This window comes from Podarcis bocagei (genome assembly GCF_964188305.1).
Source record: "Podarcis bocagei genome assembly, chromosome: Z".
In the NCBI taxonomy this organism is placed as follows: domain Eukaryota; kingdom Metazoa; phylum Chordata; class Lepidosauria; order Squamata; family Lacertidae; genus Podarcis; species Podarcis bocagei.
In genome coordinates this window covers 44,518,519-44,542,983 of record NC_138140.1, presented here as the reverse complement: position 1 = coordinate 44,542,983, position 24,465 = coordinate 44,518,519, and the positions used below count along the sequence as shown (strand labels likewise).

Sequence of the window (24,465 nt, the reverse complement as noted above, 5' to 3'; positions counted from 1 at the left end):
ATCGCTCTGCAGCTCTTTACCTCAGCTGTGTGTTCTGCTATTACTTTACTACTGGCAACTCCACGAACTTCCCACCCTTGTTTTTTCCCTATTTCCAGAGTGGTTTGTGGCTTGGGTTTTGTGTGTGTGCTCCTATTCTGCCAGGCGGGTGTTCTTTTTGAATGAATGACTTAACCGCTCGCGGCCAATAGGCGCTGGGCCCTGCTTAATATTCAGGAGCCCCTTGTCCAGTGGCAGGGCGAGGAGGTTGTTTTAAACGGCAGAGCCCCGCAGCCAATCAGGCCGCTCTCGTAGGAAGCCAACGCGAGGCTGAGCCACAGCTACTAGCGCTGAGTCTTAGCGCGTCGTGTGTGCGCCTCGCTCTCTTCGCTTGCATATCGCCTAGGTTAAAGCGAACAATACAGGTAGGTTTCGTGGAGCACTTTGCAACTTTTTTCCGGGGGGAGCGGCTGCTTTGCTAGCCCTTCTTTTTAATTTCCCTTTTTAAGAACAAAACAACGCGCTCCATTTTTAATTGGGGGAGGAAAAAATCTTTTGCATTTTTATTTTATTTCATTTCTCTTGTCTCTCAATATCCCGATCAACTTTTATCTCTTGGCTTCCCACCCACCACACCGTTCTTTTACTAGGCGTCGGAAATCAAGACTTGTCCCGAATCCTGGTGTAAATGGAGCTCGGTTTAATTTTTATTTATTTATATTTATTTTTAATGGGGTGGTGGTAGCAAAAAGGAATGGGGGACGGAGGGCGACGGCGCACGGCAAGGCTATATATAATGCATTCTCGTCTCTTACTCTGCAAGGGGGGGCGGGATAATACAGATCCACACACAAAGTAGGTGCCGGGGCGGGGGGCACGCGTGGATTTTCCGCTGGTGCATTAACTTCCCCCGCATGGGCTGCGGGGACCTCCCGCTTAACGGGCATGCCAGCCCGGTTCCCCGCTTCTCCTCCACGCGTGTCGCCTCCTGCCCTGGGCTCGCCTTCTTGGGGAGAGAGGAAAGTTGCCTTAGCCGTGCGCATTGCTGGTGCCTTGCTGTTTATTCTGCATTAATAATGGCTGTCGCTTTAGCAGCTGACAGGGATAAGCTCTGCGCGTCCCGGAGAGAGAAGGGAGAGATGATAACACACATCTCTCTTCTCCCCTCGCCTCTTTATTCCTTTCAACTACAATTTTTTTTTGAAAAAAATGTATATTTTTGTTCCCTTTCCTTCTCCACCGCGCCTTCCGACCCGTCCCGAACCTTTCGTTTCCTCCCCGTCTCCTTTTCCCCTGTCCGAAAAGGTGCCCCTCGTCCCCCTCCGACCGCCGCTAAGCCCAGGACCGTTTCCTTTCGCCCCTTGCTACATTGCTTTTTGAGCTGAGCTCTTGTGTGCATTAATATGGCTGGCGTTTCGGTGGCACCGCTGAAGGAAGAAAGACGCGTAAAGGCAACAGAGAGGCGGGGAGGGGGAGCGGCGCTGGGAAAAAAAACCCGGTGGGAGCCCCCAGAGCCCCCAAACCTTTCGCTTCCTTCCCCGGTCTTCCTTCCCTATCCGACCGTGCCCTTGCCGGGCTGTTTCGGGGCCGTTTTGCCTTTTTCCAGCACTTTTATCTCCTTGCGATTCGGCGCGGCTGTGTGCTGAGCCAGGGCTTGTAATGGCTGCATGGCAGTCTTTGTTATACAGGCTATTGCGCTAAGCAGGGACATGGGAGGAGAGGGGGGTGGCTGCTTCAAAGCTGCTTTCCCCCCCCCTTCCCGACCCCCGGGCGCCCCCAGACCCCCCTCATAGGAAAGAGCAGAGCTTTTTCTACAAGGCTGGCTTGTTTTGGGGAGCCTTGGTGCTTTGGTTTCCTTTCCTGGGGGGTTCATCCGAGCAGACGGGTGCCGGTGGCTTTGTTAGGGATAGCAGTCTCGCTGCCTTGTAGAGAAGCCATTTTAGCGAATGGAGCTGGCTGGCTATGGGCGAGGGGGGAACTCCATATCCCTGCCTTAGCAAAGCACCAAGACTATAGAGATAGCTATAGCAAGGGCAAGAACCCCGCCGCCTGCCCCAGCTCCAGCCGGCTTTGCCCCCTAGGGCTAAAGGCACCCCGTAGGAGAGCTGAAGGGATTATTTGAGGGGTACTTTCTTTCATGAGTAAACATTACACAAAATGGAAGATGAATTATTGGTGTCTTTCGTGACCTGTCGTTTTCTCTCTCCCCCTTCTCTCTTTTCACCCAGCTTACCGGAGCCACTCCAGCAAATATATAGCAATCCCAGGCATATCCCAGCTGCGTTCGCTAAGGCAATAAAAGGGGCTTTTTTAAATGCAAGTTGTCCCAATGTAGTAAAGCAAAAAAGGAGGACGCGGGGGGGGGGATTCCCCCCCAATGACCTTGGGGGCGGGGGGAGTAAGGGACAGAATTTATTCATTTTTTTGAAAAAAGAAAGGAATAAAGAAACGAAATGTGGGTGGGTTTTTTTCCTCCTTCCTCCGAAACTTTTTCAGATAGTCATGCAGCCTTTTAATAAGGGACTGAAATAGGATTTTTTTAAATAATTTTTTTTTTCTCGAAGAAAGGAAATTTGAAAAAGGGAGTGTTGAGCTCTTTTTTTCCTGGGGGGGGGGGGAAAGAAAATTAATTCCAACTTCTAAAGACAGCATAGTACAAATAATTATTTTAAATACATTTTTAATTAAAAAAAATCACACACAGTTTTTTCTCTCCTCTTTAACCCCACAAATGGTTGCTTTTTCAGGAAATGAGATGGGAAAGGTGCATTCATATCTAAAAAGTTAGCAACTGCTCTGGAAATTAAATAAACAGCAACCAACCTGACATCAAAAGTATGATGTTGCTTTACCAAGAGAGCCAGTCTTATAACTTGTGCTGTAATAAATAAACTCTTTAAACACATTTTAAGCTGTTTTTCGAGATACGGGTTTTAAAATGCTGAAGTGCCTACAGAAGATGCATGACAGCTACTCTGACATGAAATGAATTTTATTTTATTTTTAAGTTCTGAAGCAGTAGCAGGGGAGTTTTCCTACTGGGTGGGCCAGCCAAGGAATGCAAGTCACAACTATGTGTATTAGTTAACCCTTTTAATACTTTGGTATTATGGGCTAGTTCACACATGTGCTTCACATTGGAAATTGGGAAGCTGCCTTCTGTTGAGTCAAGTCCATCTAGCCCAGTGTTGTCTTCACTGGCTGGCAGCAGCCCTCTAATTTTTCTGAATGGTGTGCATTCCCAGCCCTACCTGAAGATGCCAGGGATTGAACCTGTGACTTTCTGCATGCAAAACAGATGCTCTGCTATTGAGTTATGGCCCTTGATCATCAAATGTAAGCAAATCAGCTGGAAGTTGATGCTCACTCAGGTGAAAATACCATACAATAATGATGTGTGCAAGTCAGCAGAGGGCTTGCATGATGTCCATGTCGACTCAAAAAACACACACAACTTCCCAGTGGACAGAAATGGGCACGTTTTGGCTGAGAACTTTTTAAAGTGGTGCGTGCATGTATGCATGAAAGTGCAAATACGCTTTGGGCAATGCAACTTATGTTTTCTTGCCTGGTATACACAACATAAATCGTCTGTTGCGGTGGTAGGTGGTGATTTCCCCCCAAATATCTTTCCAGGGAGTAAAGATGGCTAAAGGTGACCCGAAGAAGCCGAAGGGGAAGATGTCTGCTTATGCCTTCTTTGTTCAGACCTGCCGTGAAGAACACAAGAAGAAGAACCCGGAGGTTCCTGTCAACTTCGCAGAGTTCTCCAAGAAGTGCTCAGAGAGGTGGAAGGTACTGTCTGCAAGACCCAAATTCTTATACTTGCAATAAAGACAGCAGCCTAATAAGAGAAGAATGTGTTCTTCCTGCACTTTAAAACACACACACACTTTCAGCTTTAGGAACAAAAGCAGCCTCCATTAATTCAACTCATTAAGCTCCCATTTTGAGCTTTGTGGGACTTGTCTCAAATAACTGCAGAGAGATTTGCAGCCCAAGTCAAGAGGTCTAAAACCCTGCTTGAGTCATCGCTTTCAGCAATGAGTATTCATTGGGCATTGCCAGAAAACTTTCAAGCATTCTTTATATAATCTTAGAGGCTACAAACTTATAAATGAAAATGGAAGCTCTCAGGAAGCTGAATTCTGCATCCTCTGATTTTAAGGGTGGGAAGGAAACGTGGCCCTATAGGGACACTGGCCATGTTGGAGTTAGAGCCCTAAACATCTGGTGAGCATCATGTTGGCTACCCATGCTCTGTTTTGTCTGGAATGGCAGCATTTGCACAGGTCTAGCTACGGCTGACCAGTCAAGAAGATGGTCTTAAAATCAACATACAGTGTGCAAAAGGAGTAAAAAGAGGGTGCAAGCCACCATATCTAGTCTTAATTTGGAGCTTGCCTCCCATGTATACAAAGCATGCATCAGTGAGCTGGTAGTCCTACAGACTTGGGCAGGGGGCACTTGGAAGGTCATTTCTGTGTACACATGGCTGAGGGCATCTCAGCCAGGTTTTTGGAACATAGGAATCTGCAGTGGCACACCGTTGGCCCATTAGCCTACTTGGGAAGGCAGCAACTCTGCAGGGTCTCTTTCCCATTCAATAAATTTGTGCCTGGGACCTTCTGCATGCAAAGCAAATCTTGATATATAAACCTGCCTTTGTTTGTGGCTCTTTTGGGTGGGTGGGTGGGGGGAAGGCAGATGAGTAACTGCCTGCATTTGCCTTTCAGACCATGTCAAGCAAAGAGAAGGGGAAATTTGACGAGATGGCTAAAGCTGATAAAGTGCGGTATGATAGAGAGATGAAGGATTACGGGCCAGCAAAGGGTGGTAAGAAGAAGAAGGACCCCAATGCCCCCAAACGGCCACCGTAAGTAACTTCCCTGCATCAGTATACATACATAAACTTACTCCCAGATTTGTTAGATAGCAAGATGCAACCTACATTCAAACAAAGTTAAGAAAGAAACAAGTAGATTTGGCAGTAGGAAGCCAAAACAGACCATTGGTCCACCTAGGCCAGTATTGCCTACACTGACTGGCAGTGGCTTCCAGGGTCTTTCCTAACCCTACCTGGAGATGCTGGGGATTGAACCTGAGACCTGAATGCTAAGCATGTGCTCTACCACTGAGCTATCCTCCCATACCCCCCGGGATATCAGACAAGCTACAATAAAGCACCTCTATTTTTTTTTTTAACAAACCCTCTTCAGAGCTGGCTGCAACTTCTCACTCTGCTGCTTTTGGTGAGAGTTAACCCATTACCAACAACAAACTGTTAGAAAGACTTGAGAGTTTTCCAGATAGTCATGCAACTGCTAATTTAAAAAAACAGCAACAGCAACAAAGTTAATGCTTTTGAAGGCTGCTAATGCCTGATCACTTAAGCTTTAAATCTTGGCACTGAGTAGTTGATTGAGAGTGGCACCATTTGCCACTTACGTGACTATCTTGGAGGTGGGGAAAAGGAGCTTGAAATCTTGACTTCCCTTAGTGACCCTGATCTCCTAATTTTATTATTTAATGGCGCTCCAGAGTGTTCGGTGTGTCATAACATTTAGTACTTAACAACAGTCCTGTAAGATGAACCAGAAGTTGCGTCTCCATATGACGGGGTGGGTTAGGGATGTGGGTGCTGAGGACTAGTGACTTGCCAAGGCCCATCTAGTGAGCTTTTGTTTTTAAAAAGGTAGAATTTAAACCCAGAAATTCCTAGCTCCTGTCTAGGTTATATCTTCTCTCACTGGTTTCGTTCTAGTCAAAGTGTTAGGGCTTTCTGCTACCTCACCCCACAACAAATGCCCCGGGACCTATAATAGTGCGATGCTAAAACAGTGCTTATAAGGAGTAGCGCTGTCTGCTGTGGGTATAAGCCTCAGTCTCGTGAACTCCTCACTCGATTCTCTGCTGTGAGCAGGAAATGGGAAGCCTTTGCTTCCAGTCTTGCAGCAGCCATGTCCAGGGGAGCATTCAAGGCCAGGGCTGAGGCGTGCAACGCTAAACCTCTGTAGTGTTGCGTCAGAACCAAGTAACTGTGGAGAAGAAGCTACTGTTTTTAAGACCAGTTTTTTTGAAGTGTAGGTAAAAGACCCTTGGCCCACCACACCAGCTCTCAACTGTGGTTTGTCTTCTCCCTCCCACCCTCCACAAGGTCTGGATTCTTCCTGTTCTGTTCAGAATTCCGTCCCAAGATCAAATCCACTAATCCTGGCATCTCCATTGGAGACGTGGCAAAGAAATTGGGTGAAATGTGGAACAACCTCAGTGATGGGGAAAAGCAGCCTTACAACAACAAGGCTGCAAAACTGAAGGAGAAGTATGAGAAGGTAAGGCTCAGGTGGCTTCTGTCCAAAGGGACCCTTGTTTGCATTTGCTCCCAAAACAAAACTTTGTCTCATGGCAAACACTTCGAAGCAGACTTCTCCAACCTGGTGCACACTCTAGGTGCTTCATTGCACTACTAGTTCCCTTCAGCACTAGCTAGCACAGGTAGGAGGGCACACTAGTTTGGCGAAGCCTGCTTTAGAGGTGAACTGCGGTGTCCCCAGTTTGGTGGAGTATTTTCCAACTTAACAGGGCATTCCAAGCCAGCTCCTTAACTGGGAACAAATTCCAGTGACATCTGTGAATGCAAACTTACCAGGAAAAGGTGCTTAAAGGCATCTCTCTTGGCTCCAATGCCTTCTAGCACCGGCAATGTATGGTACGTTGGTCTTCATGTCACTGGAGGAAACCTAGGCTTTGGCTGGATTGGAATTAGCCCACCCCGTCCTGGAGGCTCAAGGCAGAAAGAAATTACTGAAACACTCCCAGTACTGAACATTTTAAAGCTTTCCCAACTTGCCCTGGCTCCTAGAAGCCAGCGTGCTTGTTTGCTTTTTAAAAATAAAGTTGTAAAGCTGCAACTTCTTTTTCCATCTCTTCTCCATCAGCCATCGCAAAGGAACAGTGATGGGCTGTGCTAAAAGGCCTGAAAGCTTCATAATTCTAAGTAAGAGTAGGAAATGCCCTGTTGGATCAGGCATGTAGTGCAATATCCAGAGGTTCAACCAGATTCCTATAGGAAGCCTGCAAACAGGACCTGAGATGATATTCCCAAGAGGTGGTATTTTAAAACATTTATTCCCCTCCTTTTCCTCTTCACAAAAGGGAGTTGCTCAGAGCAGCTTACAAATATAAAAGAGAGCATAAGACACAAGTTATCAAAGCTAAAAATGGCAGCAAACCCTCCACAGATTCCAGCATTTGAATCAGTACAATTAAGCATCAACACACAATTCAAAAGCTTGGGGAGTGTTTTCAGTTGCTAGAAGAATACAAATAAATGAAGAGGTAAACATTGCTTCTTGCCGCAAGGAATTCTGCAGATGGGGTGCCACCACATATGAGGCCCGTTGCCCAACTTTATTTCAGAAGACGGTGGGGTATGCAAGAGATGTGCAACAGCCAGTCTTAAAAGGAGGGGCAGATGCACACAAGAGATCCTAGGAACAATAACACAATCTTGAATTGCACATACAATTCCACATGTATTCTGTTAATGAGCAGAGAACTGCTACAGAGTTCTCATCTGTTTTTTTAAAAACACCCTGTAAGCGGCTTTTTGGGGGTCTAAGCTCCGAAAAGTTACATGCATTGGAAGAATGATGCAAGGTTCTTAGGCATATCAGTTAGGTGTAAAATTAATATGGGAGAGATGTTCTGACTTACACAAGTCAGCAAACTCTTAAGGGAAAAGCAGCAGTTAAGACAAGTTTCCAAGGCTATTGTTAAAAGCTTTTAGTTAAATACACACCATTTATATAAAGCACATGACTTCCCCCCACAGAATCTTGCGAACTGTAGTTTAAAGCTGCTGGGGATTGCAGCTCTGAGGGCAAGCTACAGTTCCCATGACACTTAAAAGTGGTGCAAGTGTGATTTTTTAGTATATGGTGACCGTGTGCAGAAGGGATGAAACATGAGTCAGTTGAAAGGGGCTGCATCACATGTGTACACGTATCTTACCTATCAAATCAGGACCACCAAAGCAGATCTCTTAAAGTAAACCAGTTAACACATTGAATTGGGGCAGGAATCATACTAGGAACTAAGCTCCCCAGAAAAATCTGTTTCTGTGGCTCTTACTCTAAACTCATGGCTTGCAATTTGGAGGTGCCTTGTGGCACTTCTTGTAAGCAAAGAGGCAGCGGGTGTCACTGATCAACTTGCTCAGGGGCTGAGAGTTCTGGAGCATCTTTGCTCTCTTCTTCCTAACAATTAGGGCTGGAGATAATGCAACTTTCCTTAGCTTGTGTAAATCTGCATAGTTGGAACAAGGAACATGTGGCTGTCCAGAGGCTGTTGGAGCCCCTAGCCAGCACACACCATTGTCAGGGCGGATGGGAGTTGTTAGTTGAACATCTTAAAAAGGGGGACCACTCCTGCTCTTTTTTTGGAGGGGGGTTTACAGAATTTTGACACCGAATCTTGACTTCTAAAAAGCGCAGAGTGTGACGTTGCTAGCTAGATGCCTAGAGCTCCTTGGGTGAATGGGAGGCAGTCCATGCTGTGCGCACATCTCCAGGTGGAGTGGCATCTTGGGGGGGGGTGCAAGAGGCTTGGGGCCCCTTGTTCAAGCGGCAACCCACCCACTGTTCTCTGTAGGCAAGCCATTGTTTCTAAACGCAAGTGTTTATAGCCGCTAAGGACCACCACCAGCTTCCAGCTAAAGAAGTTGCAATGTTACAAAGTCAATCCTCCGTACTGACAAGTTTTGTTGTGTGTGTGTTGTTGTTGTTGTTTAAAAAAAGATCCAGACCCACCCTGGCCATCTCCCCACCTCTCGCAAGGTGTCCCATGGGTGACTTGTTCAATAGCGCTCTTACCTTCTTCCATGTGAGAGAGGCTATTCTGAGTCACTGTCCCACTTAAAGGGGCTTGGGGTAGGGGGGACACACCTGCTGATTATGTCAATGCCAGTGAAACTCACCCTCTTGCTGTTGCAGGATGTGGCTGACTACAAGTCTAAAGGCAAGTTTGATGGTGCAAAGAGTGCCGCGGCTAAAGCTGCTGCTGCAGCTCGGAAAAAGGTAGAAGAGGAGGAGGATGACGAAGAAGACGACGAGGAGGAAGATGAGGAGGAGGAGGACGATGAATGAGAAACTGTATAATATTTGTCTCCATGTGAATACCATAGAGTAGGGGAAACACCATTTGGAAAAAGAGAAAACAAAACAAGGCACCTGTTGCTTAAGACGGTGTCTTCATTTGCCCTTTTTATTAGGCTTAAATGACAATTTGGATTCTGACCACGCCGTACGTAGCTCCTTTGGGGAAGGGAATTTCGAATAAAACGTGCTCTAAGGGGGGAAAAGAAGGAAGGAAAAAAGCTAAAAAGCAACCAAACCACAGTTTACGTTAAGTGGCCACGGGTGCCCTTAGGCACCCTGAAACTGTAACAAAGTTGTACATATTTCCAAACATTTTTGAAACAAAAACGAAACAAAAAAAGTGGGAGCAAGGCGCTCTTGTGTTCTCCTCAACTCTGTGCACTTTCCTGTTGGTGTAACAAAGCATTTAAAAATGTTTCTCAAGCATCTTATTTTTTAATTTGTAAGGTGGTGTTTTAACTATATGGTTATTGGCTAGAAAATCCTGGGTTATAAAACTGTACATATCTATAGTTTGTAAAAACTAGACAGATTCTTGTGGTTCATGCTTTGAGCAGTGATGCCCTCAGGGTGGGAAGGCATATGACTAACTGAAGGTTGTAATGTTCTTCCACGGAGGGGTCGTGTCTCAAAGCACGCTCTACGAAATTAGATCTATTTACACTACAGTGGGCGTCCATTTAGCTTAAAGTTGTCTTTCTGTATATAGTGAAACTAGCATTCTGCGGCCATTCTTAGTTGTGGAAGGGGAGGGGGGGACTTCAGCTGGCATGAGAAAATGTATGGAATCTTTTTTTTCTTTCCCTTTTTTTAGTTAAGCGGGGTAGTTTTGAAACGGAAACTGTAGGTCTCTTCGTTGTCAGCTTAAAACGTGAAGAGAGGGCGCAGAAAACAAGTTCAAAATCACTCTGTACTTAAAAAGAGAAACAAATTTGCAAAAACGTTATGTTGGTTTTTTTTGTATGTTTAGAATGCTGAAATGTTTTTGAAGCAAAAATAAACAGTATTACATTTTTAAAACCTCTTGACAATATTCTAAAAATTTTCTGCTTTGAACAAGGTTCCCTGCAGCAGCAAAAGGAAACATTAGCAGTTCTGGCAGCATCAACTCAGCCAGTGGACTAGTTTAAAACTTATAGCAGATATTTTCCCCCACTTTCCCCAGGATGAACGTGAAGCACAGTTTCAATACTGGTCTAGGAAAGGTGACTACATGAGTTAAAGATGCTATGCAAGTTTGAGTCTCTTGCTCCTTTGAAAGTAGGAGGCTTGTGATCTTAAATTGTGTGAATTACCACCATTTGGAAAGGTAGGTGACTAAGGGGGAGCAGATGTTTCTTTCTAGCTGTGTTGGGTACCTTTATAGCCCAAATGCTATGCTTTGTAAATATTAAAATGTGCCTTTTTTTGTCCTGTGTTTAAACTGTTTCAGACTTGTGGTGTTTTCCTGCCTTGTCCCTTGCCCACCAGCAGCCCGGGTATTGGTAGGAAGAATATTAGGTGGCCATAAGTATTCATCGTTTAATCTTGCAAAGGCAGCCTTGGCCACCTTGGTGCATGGCTTTTCAGCACTTCTGCAAAGAGATGGGTTCAATGCTCTTTGGGTGGGTGGGTGGGTGTAGGGGAGGAAGGAGGGTTGTAAGTGCTATGCTTGGTTGAGGAAGCCAAGTTACAGGATAATAACTCTAGATCTCAGCAATGTCTAGCGACCTAAAGGTTTACCCACACTTGCTGTACAGAATGAAGTTATTGGATGAGGATAATGTCACATTGGGTTACAGTGGGATGGGGCCACACTAAGATCCAGGGTAAGCTAGGCGCTTTTGGGTCCTATTGGAATCAGCGGAATTTAAAAAGACGACTTCTGTTGATCTTTGTGGAAGTCAAACGCAGCTAACTTGGTCTCCACCCCACCCATTGTATTCAGAAAGGTTTGCTGTGCTTGGGTCACACCAAAATGAATAGGACAAGCTGGTCATGATTCAAATTCAGTTGGTTTTTTTTAGGGGGTCCCAAGTGCAACTAAAACTTCTGTATCAACATTTAGCTGCTGTTCTGTTAAATTCTCACCGCTCTGAAGTAGATTTGGCTGAAATGGTAATGTGCCCAAGGCTATCCAGTTTGATTTAGGGCTGAGCAACAATTTGAACCCAGCTCTTGATGGCTTGAGTCAAACTACTACTTTATTCTGCTTCTCTAGGTACACAGCTTTTAAAATAAAAGCAAGCAAACAGAGAATTCAAAAGAAAAGAAAATTGGAATTTAGTTTTAGAAATGCTTACTGAAATACATCTCAATAACCTACTTATTAAGAGAGAGTCATTTGTACCACTCTTGGGAGAGTGTTCCGCAATCTGCGATGATGGGGAAGATCCTTTCCATTTTTCTCACTATTTACTCTGCTCTTCACCTGGGTAAAAGAACAGAGACCAAACAGAACTTCAGCTGAGCACCAAGCGGCTGAAAAGTCAACTTTTGGTGTAGTTTGAAACTTGAAATTTAATTCCTGGACTCCACTCCTCTCTGTCCCATTCTTACCCCAGTAAAGTGTGCTAGCTACATGCATGTTTTTTTTTGGGGGGGGGGGTTTGTGCAGGAGAGCCAGCGGCATATGTGCAGCTGGGAGTTCTATGAAACTGACCGCATTTGGGGAATCTGGAATCTGCCAAAGCTGGAAAAATGGTGTGTTTGTCTGTGTAGGGTGAATACATGTGCAATTCCTTTGCTTCATCTTGTGGAAGAATGCCACTGTATTCACACCACCAAAAATAAACTGGTAAAAACCACGCCATGTTCGTTTGTAGTTGTGGGTAGTTTTAGAGCTCCTACCTAGCATGGTTAAGACTGAGCTGCAAATAAGGAAATCTCCAATTCAGTCCCTGTTTTTGGCCATCAGCTTGCTAGAGTGTCTTGCCTTACGGCAATCTCACTCCCACCTGCTCTATGGGGAACTTCAATATGTGCTTATTTTATGATGGGGCTGTTTGTTGAATTGAACTCAACAGCCTTCAGGGATACCCCCGACATACCCTGATAGGAGTTGCTGTATTTTGGTACCTTCTGACATGTCAGAAGCCCCAGGTGATCTCATGGGGAACAGTCTTTGATTCCTCTTCCACAGTAGTACTGTAAAAATGAGGTGGAAGTTTACAGAATGGGTTCCTCTACCCCCTAGCAGGCTATAACTTCTCCCACTTTTGCGGTGCAGGCTTGGTATGCCTCTAATTTTACAGTTCAGGCAGCAATGTGTTTAGCTGATTGCTAGCATGTTGTTGTTTTTAGTTTGATTGGAAAAAGCTTCGCTGCCCTAGTAATCAGCAGTGTGAAAAATGCTACCCAAGGGATCATCTAAGAAACATTACTTCTATCCCAAATGAAAGACTCTTGGCGTATGTGGACACACCGCTCTGCGTGGGATGGTAATGCCCAGAAGTACACAAGCAACAACTAAAGGCCAGCCCAATGTTTAAAAATAACAAGGCTGCAGCTGTATACTGGGTGGAATAGTGGGATGCGGGTGGTGCTGTGGTCTAAACGACTGAGTCTCTTGGGCTTGCCGATCAGAAGGTCAGAGGTTCAAATCCCTGCGATGGGGTGAGCCTCCAGTTGCTCTGTCCCAGCTCCTCCCAGTCTAGCAGTTCAAAAGCACACCAGCACAAGTAGATAAATAGGTACCACTGCGGCGGGAAGGTAAACGGTGTTTCCATGCCCTCTGGTTTCTGTCATGAGTTTGCATTTCGCCAGAAGCGGTTTAGTCCTGCTGGTCACATGACCCAGAAAGCTGTCTGTCAACAAACACCAGCTCCCTCGGCCTGAAGCGAGATGAGCGCCGTAACCCCATAGTCCCCTTTGACTGGACTTAACCGTCCAGGGGTCCCTTACCTTTGCTGGGTGGAATGAAAGAAAAAATCATGGGGAAAGAAGATGCTATTGAATAGGGATCAGCAAGTGCAGGGCCCCAACCCCTTAGAGAGGAATGAGGTTTGGAAAAATAAGCACCATGTATGTAGCCAGGTGACTTCAGAGGGTGGGATTTGAGTTGTCTTTTTCCAGCAGAACCAGTTGCTGACTCAAAACAAAAATCTCTTGTGATGGGGGCGGGGGAATGATAAAAACTAGCGTTTCCCATGAAAAAGCAGTATTCGAAGCAGGATACTTTGTGTTTCAGGATAACCCAATTCCCCTCCACTTTCATGCTTCAGTCTATTTCAGGCTGTGTATGATTATTGGTCATTTCTAAAATATGGAAGAACTACTGATAAGAGGTGTGGATTCGGTAAAAATGCGTGGCTGGTAAGCTTTTGACACGGCTCTAAAGTGTGGGGAATCTTTGGCCCTCTAGGTGTTGCTGAGCTGCAGCCACAGCAAGCATGGCCAATGGCCAGGGGTGATGAGAGGTAGTTCAGCAACATCTGGAAGGCCAAAGTTCACAACATCTAAATGATGGTGCAGCGCAAGAGTTGGAATGACTGCAAGCTCTGGGCTCAAAAACTCATGACTTGAATCATATTTCAATGAGATTCTTGGCTAAGGACTGGATTGGTTGTCCATACATGGCAATACCCTAGTTTTTGGTTTATTGTGGTGTATGTGTTGGGAGATCTCTAGAGTGCATTGCACTTGCTGCGTGTTCCTCATTGCTTGAAAATCCTTCTCGGGTGTGTTCTTACTTTTAAGTGCTTGCAAACGTTTCTGCCCATCCAGTTACCTGATCTGTTCCTTTTATGGGCTTAGCCAATGTGGAATCCCCCAGATATTTGTCCAGATTCCATCAGCCCCAGTCAGTATGGCCAAACAGTCAAGGGTGATGAAAGCCCAGCAACATAGGCAGGGGCCAGGTTGGGTGTCTGGCTCAACTTCATACCTCTGCAAAGACCCTTTATTTTGCATGCTAATAATAATAATAATAATAATAATAATAATAATAATAATAATAATAATAATAAAAAATCGGCAGGCTATCCTCTTTGGAACTAATGGCTGGCACCTGAATGCTGCCGGTTTTGAACTGAATGGAAATATATATATGGCTGGAAGGGACTGTAGAGCTGGGGCTACCTTTGTATTGGAAGTGACGAGCGGTTGACAAGTGAGCCTTTCACCTACATGATTCTATGGGAAAGACCTCCATAAAGCAAACAGAAAAGCCCCGTTTTATTCCATCTTCCCAACACTTCCTTACTTGTCAATTTTTGTGTTTTGCGCGATCTTTCACGGGACAGGAAAAGCCGCTTCTGGAAATCCAGCGGGATCTGGCAGACATTTAGCACTCATTACTGGGTTAATTGTTTCCGGGGTGGGGGTGGAAATCCCATTGCAACCCTGTTAACTCAGAAAATCGTGGGAGCTTTTTCGTCATCTTCCTTGCAGTTTACACATTGTGCTGTTCCAACACCATAGAAAAAAAATTAGTGTGGTGTGCCAGCATACCGATCAAAAGCCACAGTTGCATGATGGCTGGGAATTGCTATCTGTAGCCGATCTTCTGTTCTTGTGGGGCAACTTGCTTCTCCATGGAGTCACATCAATGCAAGTCTCGGGGCTGTGTGTGTTCTCAGTGACTTGTCATCCACACCTCTCTCCAACCAAGGAAAATCCCTGGTTCTTCCTGCAGGGCAAATTCCTGTGCAATTACCTAGAAGCCATTCCCATGCCAATTCTGTGTGGATCAATTCTGGGTCCCGAGTATTTAAAATATTGTCATCTTAGGAACTTAACAGTGAACTTGTTGCTCCTTGTTCAGAAAATGGCATCATCCATGCACAAGCAGCATCAAGCTTGTGGGGAAGACACAAGTTTTGCAGGAGAACAAAAATGGCAGGGTGGGGAGTCAATTTGCTGGGGAGGGAGACGGTAGATGAAAGGGAGTCTGCTGGGAAAGGCCATGGCCGTCTGGAATCATGAGCATATTTTGCTGGAGGTCACACTCATCATTTCCAGTGTATGTATTTCTACTTAGCAACAATTATTTGCCACTTAGAAAAATGAAAGAACTATTAAGCTTTTTCTGCCCTGATACAGACGGGTAGGACCTCCTTGCCATAGCAATACTTTTGTTTTGCGATTGGCTGAGTGGTGCAAAGACTGGCACAACCCTCTACGAATAGGTTTTTTGCAATTACTCTTATTGGGTGGGTGGGACATGCCTTGAAATGCAATCAAGCAATCTGTTGAAGGAATTATTGGTTGCACAAAGAGGAATAAATATAGGAGGTGATGATGAGGGCAGGAGTTCCCAAACAATGTGTAGAAAGTGCATAAGGAACAGTGGAAGCTGCCTATATTTTTCTGATAAGCTTTCCAGAGCAGAGCTGAGGAAACTGATTAGCTCAAGTGGAGCATCTTTGACAGGTGGGTAAACCCACTTATCAATCTCTTGACATCACTGTGACATCTCATGATACACAGGTTGCCACACCCATCTATCTAATCCATTGCCTGCCATCCTGTCTGGGCAGGGGAGAGGGAGGAATGAGCTCTTTTGCAGCACTCCCCCCTTTAAATTTGCTCTTAGAGCATCTAGACTCCAGAGCCTCAGGCAAGAGGACTTTTTGACACCACCTGCCACCTGATTCCTTTAACTGGAGATTTTTGGGTTGAACCTAAGACTTTTTGCTTGTAAAGTAGGTTCTGTACCACCAAGTGATCATCCCTGTGAATGCCATATCTGAGCTCAAATTATCTTTTTGTAAAGGAGGCTGCTTGCTGTGCACCTGTATGAATAGTTGTTCTGTACTACCACTCTCTCAGTCAGTCACTGTTGGAGGATGTTAATTCTGTCCCATCTTTGCTTCAGGCATGACTGGAACATTTGCTTGGTCATGTAGTGGGGCTACAGAAGGAGAAGAAGGTGCCTGCTGTATCTCTGTGTGAGTTACCGCTCTGAACTTGCCTTCTTTCAATCATGCAATACACCAGGAACAGTAAGTTACATAGGAACATGGCATGGGGAACTTAATGGATATCTGATCATTCTTTATGACTTCAAAATAAGGTAAGCTAACCTGGCTGCATTTGGGGATCTGCCAGCTCATTCTGCTGGGTGCCTCAAAGCCCCACCATGATGGGACCACTTTGCAGGTGTAAGACTGTGGTGGGTCTCCCTTTTTAATTTTTTTGGGAAAGGCTGTCTCAGTGGTCAAGCGTCTGGGAAATGTCAGTCAAGGTGCATTTCAGAGGGGCATCTTGACACCTTTTTTAAAGAAGTTTATAGAACATGCAACTTTCCTCTGTTAATCATTTCCTTTTGTTCTTTGCAAACTTCGGCCTGCCAGCGTTATGCAAGAACCGGTAGCTGATTTGCTTGGAATCATTTTCATTTGAGCTATGGGAACCTCAAGAGACAACTTAGAGATACACATAGCCCAGACGGTAGAAGCCCCTTTTAAGGTCCACCATTTGTGCTCACGATCTGGGCTGATCACTTTCTTTCTTTGCATTATTATTAGGCTTTAGCACACTTGAAATGTGACTTGGAGTTGTGGGTTGGTGCTTAATGCCAGAACAGGACTTTGGGGGCAGAAGTCCAGGGCCTCTCTCAGCAGAATGAACAGAGGGCCCTGAAATGCAGCAGGCCTTGATAACCACAGGTTGGGTAACCAAGCTCTTGCTTCATTATGGGTGAAGCAATGCATGTTGCCATCTAGACCGACTATCAAGTTCAGAGTGTAAAATAACCTGATTGCAGCACTGCTGGTGTTTTTTTTTGTATGGAGTTAAGTTTCCTTGGTATAGGAGGTTAAGCTCTTGATAGCATAAAACTTGCTACTCCTTGAAATGCAAACAGGAAAATGCCTGCAGAGACTGCAGTGGTTTTGTAACACTTAGGTTTGCTGGGCATTCTCAACGATTCTGGTATCAGGTTGTCTCTTGGACAAAATAAGAGGGTGTGAAGGCAGGGCTACAGGATGCATGCTGCTCTGAATCTAATTTTCCAAGCCAATATGATTTTTAAAAGAAAGGAACAGTGCCTTACCCTGAGTTAGTTCGCACATAATGCTCAACAAAACTATAGCTTAGTAGTGTCACTGTACCACTGTTATAAGTCATGGTTTGTTTTGGTATGTTGTCTGAATCTGGGCTTGTAGTTTGTCTTGCTCCGGATAAACCAAGCTTTGTTCTTGGGTTTACAACCAAGTTTTTTGGGTTTTTTTATTTGGACTATGGCAGACCAACACGGCTACCCATCTGTAACTGGAACCAGTCTAAGCCACATCCATTGTTTAACTCTCAGCAACAGGAGGAAGGAGGAAGGAATATTGCAGAAATACTTTGTAGAAGAGAAAAGGCACCGAATGAAAATAGAAACACCTAAGAACCACAAGTGCAAAGTGTTTTTGGAGGGCTAGTTGTTTCAGTAATAGGACACAGAAGTATTTGCTTTATTAAGGCGATCTCTTTCAGCAAGACAAAGTAAAATGCTGATGTTCATTTGCATGTGTTAATTTGCCTACGTGTGATAATTTAAAGGTGTGCTATTGTCTAGTGCTGGGACCCTAGGGGCTGATGGCTGAGGAAGGCTGGGAAGAGCAGAGGAGGTGATAAACTAAGAAACAGGAGACCTGGAAGGGGTTGGTGGTTTGAGGTGAGGACAGGACAGGAGGAGCATCTGGAAAACCATCATATATACAGGAACCAAGACCAGGGAGAGTTTACTCTTTACAGGGAAGGGTAAACAAATGTGATATTGAGCGTTGCTGAACTTGTATTGAACCCGCAACCATATGGATTAGACATGGGGTATTTTGCAGGGCTGGTCAAAGAAGAGAATTCATGCACTGCCCAGAATACTCCTGGCTTGGGCTACTGTTCTGTTTTTACGACTTGGTAATATGCATGCATCTGCCCCCATTCATGAGAACAGAGCAAGCAGGGTGACCTCTGAACTTTCACGTGCAAAGTGTACATTTAAAGCAGAATTGCGTTAAACCACTAGAAACAGTCGTGGCTTCTTGGAACAGTCCTGGGAACCCTAGTTTGTTACGGGCGCTGAGAGTTGTTAGGAGGCACCTCTTCCTCTACAGTTTCCAGCATCTACTCCAAAGGATTAGAAGGAGCAGAACTGGGGGAAATTAGTATTTTCTTCTTCTTAAGTGTGAATTTGTCAGCCATTATCTTTGGCTGCCGCTCTGTGTATATGACTGACTGTGTTGCCTAGCAGCCATCCTTATCCGTCTGCCAATGTTCCAAAACAACAACAATAACAACAACAACAACTGAGGGGGAAGGTTCTGGCTGACAGTGCTGGCTGTGGTGGATGGCCTGAAGTTATGCTAGACCAAAAAATCTTATGGAAAGGACAGCCAGGCTGCACATGCTATATACATTTAAAAGCACATTTACCACCTTAAAAATTCTGGACATTGTAATTTGTTAAGGGTTGCTGAAAGCTGTAACTCCATGAGGGGCAAACTGCTGTTCCCAGAATCCTTTGAGAGGAAGAATGAGCTTTAAATGTGCTTTGAAGGCCCCAGAAACCTGGTTTATTGTACTTTATCAAACAGAAACTATTTTATCCATATTTACAGAAAGGCAACTGAGTAGTCATATGCCTCTATTTCACCTGGTTCTAACTGGCTAAATCCTCTGGAAGCTTTCGGTTCCCTTCCCTTCCATGATGCTGCTTTCAAGGAGGGAGTAAGGTCTTACCCACTTCCTAAATTGCACAAAATTTATTCAGCTGCCAGCCAACCCCTTAACAGGCCCAGGCATTGGTAAGCAAAAGGACTAGCTTTGTTATGCCACAGCTACAAGAGAGAATGAAATTCAGGAGCAGAACATGTGCTTTGCATGCAAAAGTCTCAGGTTCAAATCCTGCCATCTCCAGGGCTAAAAAGAAAAAACCATTGGAGAACCATTGTTCAAGTATGAACAATACTGAGCTTTATGAACCAGAAGTTTCCTATATGTCAGTTATGGGAAAATCTCTTGGCTCCGAGGGCCCAGATCCTTGCCAGAATTGGCCTCATGTGCTAAATGCATCTCAATCACCCGATGCTGCAATGATATCAGGTGACTTGGCACTTTGAATTCCTAAAGCTGGGACTTCAAAGCACCTTGCTAAAATGGAAGGGGAAAAAAAACCTTTGTTTTGGCAGAGGTTTCAGTGCAAAATCACTTCCTGATCACAAGTGATATGCACTGAAACCCCTTTCTAAAACGCAGGTCTGTCCCACCTCGCCCCACATTTTAGCAGGGTTGTTGTGGAGGCTAAGGGGTGTGTGTGCGTATAATGAATTGTGTATACGACAACAAGCTCTTTAGAGGAAAGGTGCAATACAAATGCAATAAATACATAAAAGATTTTTATAATCATAATTATTATTGTTGTTATTATTATTATTATTTATTTTATACCCTGCCCTTCCCAGCCAAGACCGGGCTCAGGGCAGCTAACGCCAAGTATAAAACAATTGATTAAAATACAACTTAAAAACAAGATTAAAATACTACATTAAAATGCAGCCTCATTTCAGGAGAAACTCAAATCAAAAACTTTTTGGGGATGAAAACGTCAAATCTTCACCAAGGCCAACTATCCAGACTGGTCCTACATGGGCCAGAAAAGAGCCAGGGAAGTCCCCAAATAGGAGTTCCATCACAGAAGGAGAAAGGAAAAAGGATAGAGGGGAAGGGGATCAAGTTGATTCCAAGCCAAAGGCCAGGCGGAATAACTCTTGTCTTACAGGCCCTGCGGAAAGAAATCAGATCCTGCAGGGCCCTGGTCTCATGAAACAGAGCGTTCCACCAGGCCGGGGCCAGAGCTATACCAGGCCTTATACCACCTTTCTTAGTAGTATCTCATGGCTGTTCACTCCTCCCAAGGAAGAGGTGTCCATAGGACTGCAGCCTCAGGTGAATGGGGTTCAGTCCTCTTAAATCTGTTACGTTTCTGTAGCTCTTTTATTCAGCACCTATTGGAAGAGGGACGTTCTGAGTGCCCAAATCTTATCTAAAGCAAGTGCAAAACATTCTCTTGCTCCTGTGGTTTCCAAATGACCCACCACTTTCTATGGACCTCTTAATAGTATTAAGTGCCAAGACTGATACTCAGTGCAAAGTGTCAAGTGTTTTCTTTCCTTTTTTTAAAAAAATGATCTTATCGATGAAACAATCTAGTGCTGAATCAAAGCTATGCACATGCTGTGCGTCCCCATTTCCATTGTATGTTGAGTGGCTGGGTACATTTGGTATTGAGTGACTGGGACACACACACACACACACACACACACACACACACACACACACACTGTGTTCTGAAGACATTTCACACAGTTCCTGTGATATTAGGCTCTAAGGAGCACTTGGGTTGCCAGAGCACACTGAAGTGAGCTACTGCAGCGAGTGAAATATTGGAGCTGTTTAAAAAGGTGACCCCTTATCTCAAGCACTGAAATAGCCTGACCTACAGCAAGGAGCAGCTACTTAGCCTGCTGTGAGCTTGGTGTAAAATAACCCAACAGAGGTCTCTTTCGTGCTCTCTGTGTGTTTTGAGGGTAAGGGGAGCACAAAATCATGTGGTGCTGGGTTCCGAATGAAGCTGCTAGATGTGGTGGCAGAGAATGAGCATTTCTACCTATGCTGCAGGCTTGTGCTATTCTTGCGCTGCTAGAGTGGCCCCTTCCAATTCTACATTTCCATGATGGTGGCTTTTGTTTTCAGCAAAGTGCATGTGCATTGCCGGCAGCCAACCAACTCTCGCTTGAGCTTGCCACTTTCGTCTGTCTCACTCTGGCATTCATGCCTTCTATTTCGTCTAATTAATTAAACCAAAGTACTGATATGAAAAAAGAACCAGCTTAGCTCCTTCAACAGTGATGAGAAGGTCTCTAGGGAGGAAGGTGCATGGGGAGGAGGGAGAGACCTTAGATTATTAATTGCTTCATGTGCACCCTGGAAAGGGCCATGGCTTCTGCATGCATCTGTTTTGCATGCAGAAGGTCTCAGGTTTAATCTATGGCACCTTCAGTTAGGGCCTCAGTGGTGCACCTTTGGAGACCTCACCTAGGGCAAAAAAACATGTCCAGCTCCCCCCCCCCCAGCTACAGTTCTGCCCAGCCCTAAGTGAAGGTGCTCTCACCTAGAAACTCCTAGAAGCTGTCAGCATGTGACAGTGGCCACACCCTGGGAACGGCTTTTGACTGGCTGGCTATACCAGGTGAGGGTAGCTGATGGGTCTTAAGTCCTTGGTCAGTTAAGGACTTTCCCTGCAAGCAAAGACAGGCTCCGACAGATTGAGCGAACAAGACCCAACAGTAGGTCCAATGGTCAAGAGGGCAGATTCTGCATGTGGTTTAGAGGGAAGTGAGGGGCAAAGGGGACTTGCCCATCTAGGAAAAGGAAAGTTCAAGTCCTAAACTTCCGCTGCCTCACAGGATATCTTTGGAAGAAGAAAAAAGCTAAGGAGTAAACCCTACACAAATCCAGAGGGTGGGGGGTTGTTATCTGGGCAGCCCAGGACCTCCATGCACATTGCCCAGGCAGGCTTGTGCCCCCGTGGAGGTCGCTTCAGTGCTGCTAATGCAGCAATTTGACTTCAACAAATGTGGTTTGTTACAGGGACTGAGAGTTGTTAGGAGACCCCATTCCTCAGTTAGAGTGTCAGTTTCCAGAGTTCCATGGGAAGAGGGATTGTTAAGCCACTCTGGGAATGTTAGCTCAGGGAGGGGCATGCAACTCTCAGCACCCTAAACAAACTACAGTTCCCAGGATTTTTTTGACACTGCGTTAAATGTAAGCTGCAGATGTGGCTATGGTTGTTGCTACTGTTAAATAACGGAGTCAAAATGATTGCTGATCAATTGCAAATCACCCCAAGGTAGATCCAGGAGAGCTTCTGCTCACTCCTGGCTTAGAGGATGCAGGCAGACTGAACAACATACATAGCTTTGACACCAACACCTTGCATTCAATTCCTGCTTCCTACAATATGCTGTCTGAGGTAGCTGCTTCATTGTCTAACAGTAGGGCTGGTCCTGCTGATGTCAGGAATTTGTACCCCTGCCCAGCTAAGGATGAAGTAGGCAGAGGTAGATCCCACCAACTAACGCCAGTTGTTTTGCAATGCTTCGCAGGATGTGGGAAGGGGAGAGATCCTTAGGAAGCCAGCATAAAGTGTAAATTAGCTGCCCAATGGAGCACTTCTCTCTCCTCAGCTTGGAAAATGCAGCGTTCAGAAATGCCCAAACCAAGGCTCTGTAATGAAGAGGAGGTGGAGGGGAAATCTGCATATGGTGTGTGTAATGCCTTTATGAATTGGGTCTTTAATAATTTACATGACCAGTTTAATATGTTGAATACAAATTATCCCTCTCATATGCTGTGCTGACAAACATAAAAATGGAGTAATCAAAGGCGTAATAGCACTACAGCAAAAAGACATAAAATGTCACTGGAAGGCTTAGGATAAGTTATTGCAGGCAGAGTGTGGCTCTATGACTCCCTGGTGCAGTTGGATGCAGTGCAATTTCGTCTTCGCACTTTGCATGCGGGTTCAAAAAGCCACTGCAGTACAGTAATACAGCATATGTTTTCACATGCCGTCATTGATAACAGTGTTGGTCTTTTTAAAAAGAGAATTATTCTCTCTCTCTCTCTCTCTCTCTCTTATTAAAAAAAGGCAAGAAGAGTGACATAAAAACAGTAATTACAATGTTTTGCTTTGGCATCTTGTGGGTTGCAAAATAAAATAAAATAATTCCACTCCTATCTGCTAAGTGCATCCAATTTCCCCCCTCCCCATGATTTGACGGATTTAGCAGTGTGGTATTATCTTGCCATCTTCAGGTAGTTGCTGAGAATTGCACGTTGCCCTGACAGCCATCTGGAATGCTGGGGATAGCAGTTCTGTTAACAGTGCAATGGGATGTGGGATGCGTTAGGGCTTTTCACAGTTTCACACATCAGCTGGGGGGAAATGTGTGAGTTATCCTTTCATCTCCCAATATACTGGAAACCTTTGTTCCAGGGACATGGGAATGCTAAAACTGTCCAGTCACATGTCCTTGGCTCCCACACAGAGTGAAAATTGTATTTGCTTAATAATAATAATAGCAAGAGTTGGGTAGAATAATAGAATCACAGAACTGTGGAGTTGGAAGGGGCCCCAAGGGTCATCTAGTCCAACCCCCTGCAATGCAGGAATCTTTTGCTTAGTATGGGGATCAAACCCTGAGATCAAGAGTCTCATGCTCTACCAACCAAACTATCCGAGCTGTTGACCCGAGTCAACAGTGTGATGAAGCAGCAAAAAAGGCTAATGCTATTCTAGGCTGCATCGACAGAAGTAGAGTGGCCAGATGAAGGGAATTATAGTCTCACTTTATTCTGCCTTAGTCAGACCACACTTGGAATACTGTGTCCAATTCTGGGCACCACAATTTAAGAAGGATGTTGACAAGCTGGAATGTGTGCAGAGGAGGGCAACCAAGATGGTCAAGGGTCCAGAAACCAAGCCTTATGAGGAGCCCTTGAAGGAGCTGGGCATGTTTAGTCTTAAAAGAGGAGACTGAGATGATGGCCATCTTAAAATATCTTAAGCAACCTTGTTGTCTCCTGCTCCAGAGGCTAGGATCTAAACCAATGGTTTCAACTTACAAGAAAGGAGATTCTGACTAAACATCAGGAATAATTGTCTGGTGGCAAGAGCTGTTTAATAGTGAAACGGACTCCCTTGGGAAGTTGTGGGCTCTTCATCCTTGGAGGTATTTAAGCAGAGTTTCAGTGGCCATCTGTCATGGCTGCTTTAGTTGAGATTCCTGCAGGTAGTTGAACTAGATGACCCACTAGATGTTAAGACTTTGGGTCTATTAAGACCCCTAGATCAGTGTTTCCCAACCTTTTTTGGGCAAAGGCACACTTGTTTGATGAAAAAAATCTTGAGGCACACCACCATTACAGCCCTGTGACGTCAGCGCGCAGCGTCACGCCGGGAGGGACGCACGAAAGTGTAAGTTTCAATTTTTTCCCTCCCCCTTGCCGGGGAACCTCCAAGCTTTGGGGTGGGGGGGGGAGGAGGCAGCAAAGCGAGGCAGGAAGGAGAGCGCGGCTTGGCTGGGTGAGCTTTGGCAGGGGCGGGCGCTGCGGACGGAGGCGCTGCCCGCCGAGCTCGCAGGCAGCCAGGCAGGCAGACGGCGAGAGCCCCGCGCTGGGCGGCCTCTCCTCGCCGCCGCCGCCCCGCCTCTCGCCGCCCGACTCGCCCGCCTCCCTCCAGGCAACATCTCGCGGCACACCAGGCAACATCTCGCGGCACACTAGTGTGCCGCGGAACAGTGGTTGGGAAACACTGCCCTAGATCCTTTTCGCAGGTCCTACTGGCAAACCAGGTGTC

At 45.4% G+C, this 24,465-nt stretch overlaps 1 protein-coding gene across 1 annotated transcript; it reads left to right on the top strand.

Moving 5' to 3' along the window:
* Nucleotides 1-252: 252 nt before the first annotated feature.
* On the top strand, nucleotides 253-10,157 carry HMGB3 (high mobility group box 3). The gene is made up of 5 exons (XM_081179099.1): nucleotides 253-404; nucleotides 3,616-3,774; nucleotides 4,716-4,855; nucleotides 6,137-6,311; nucleotides 8,973-10,157. The coding sequence occupies exons 2-5, from the start codon at nucleotides 3,625-3,627 to the stop codon at nucleotides 9,123-9,125; spliced, it is 618 nt and encodes a 205-aa protein (XP_081035225.1). The 5' UTR covers nucleotides 253-404; nucleotides 3,616-3,624; the 3' UTR covers nucleotides 9,126-10,157.
* The last annotated feature ends 14,308 nt before the right edge of the window (nucleotides 10,158-24,465 follow it).

Bases quoted from the DNA above. Each gene is read 5' to 3' on its own strand.
- HMGB3 (XM_081179099.1), top strand. From the start codon at position 3,625: ATGGCTAAAGGTGACCCGAAGAAGCCGAAGGGGAAGATGTCTGCTTAT. The intron at 3,775-4,715 runs GTACTGTCTGCA...TTTGCCTTTCAG, and splicing joins AGTGCTCAGAGAGGTGGAAG to ACCATGTCAAGCAAAGAGAA. The intron at 4,856-6,136 runs GTAAGTAACTTC...ACCCTCCACAAG, and splicing joins AATGCCCCCAAACGGCCACC to GTCTGGATTCTTCCTGTTCT.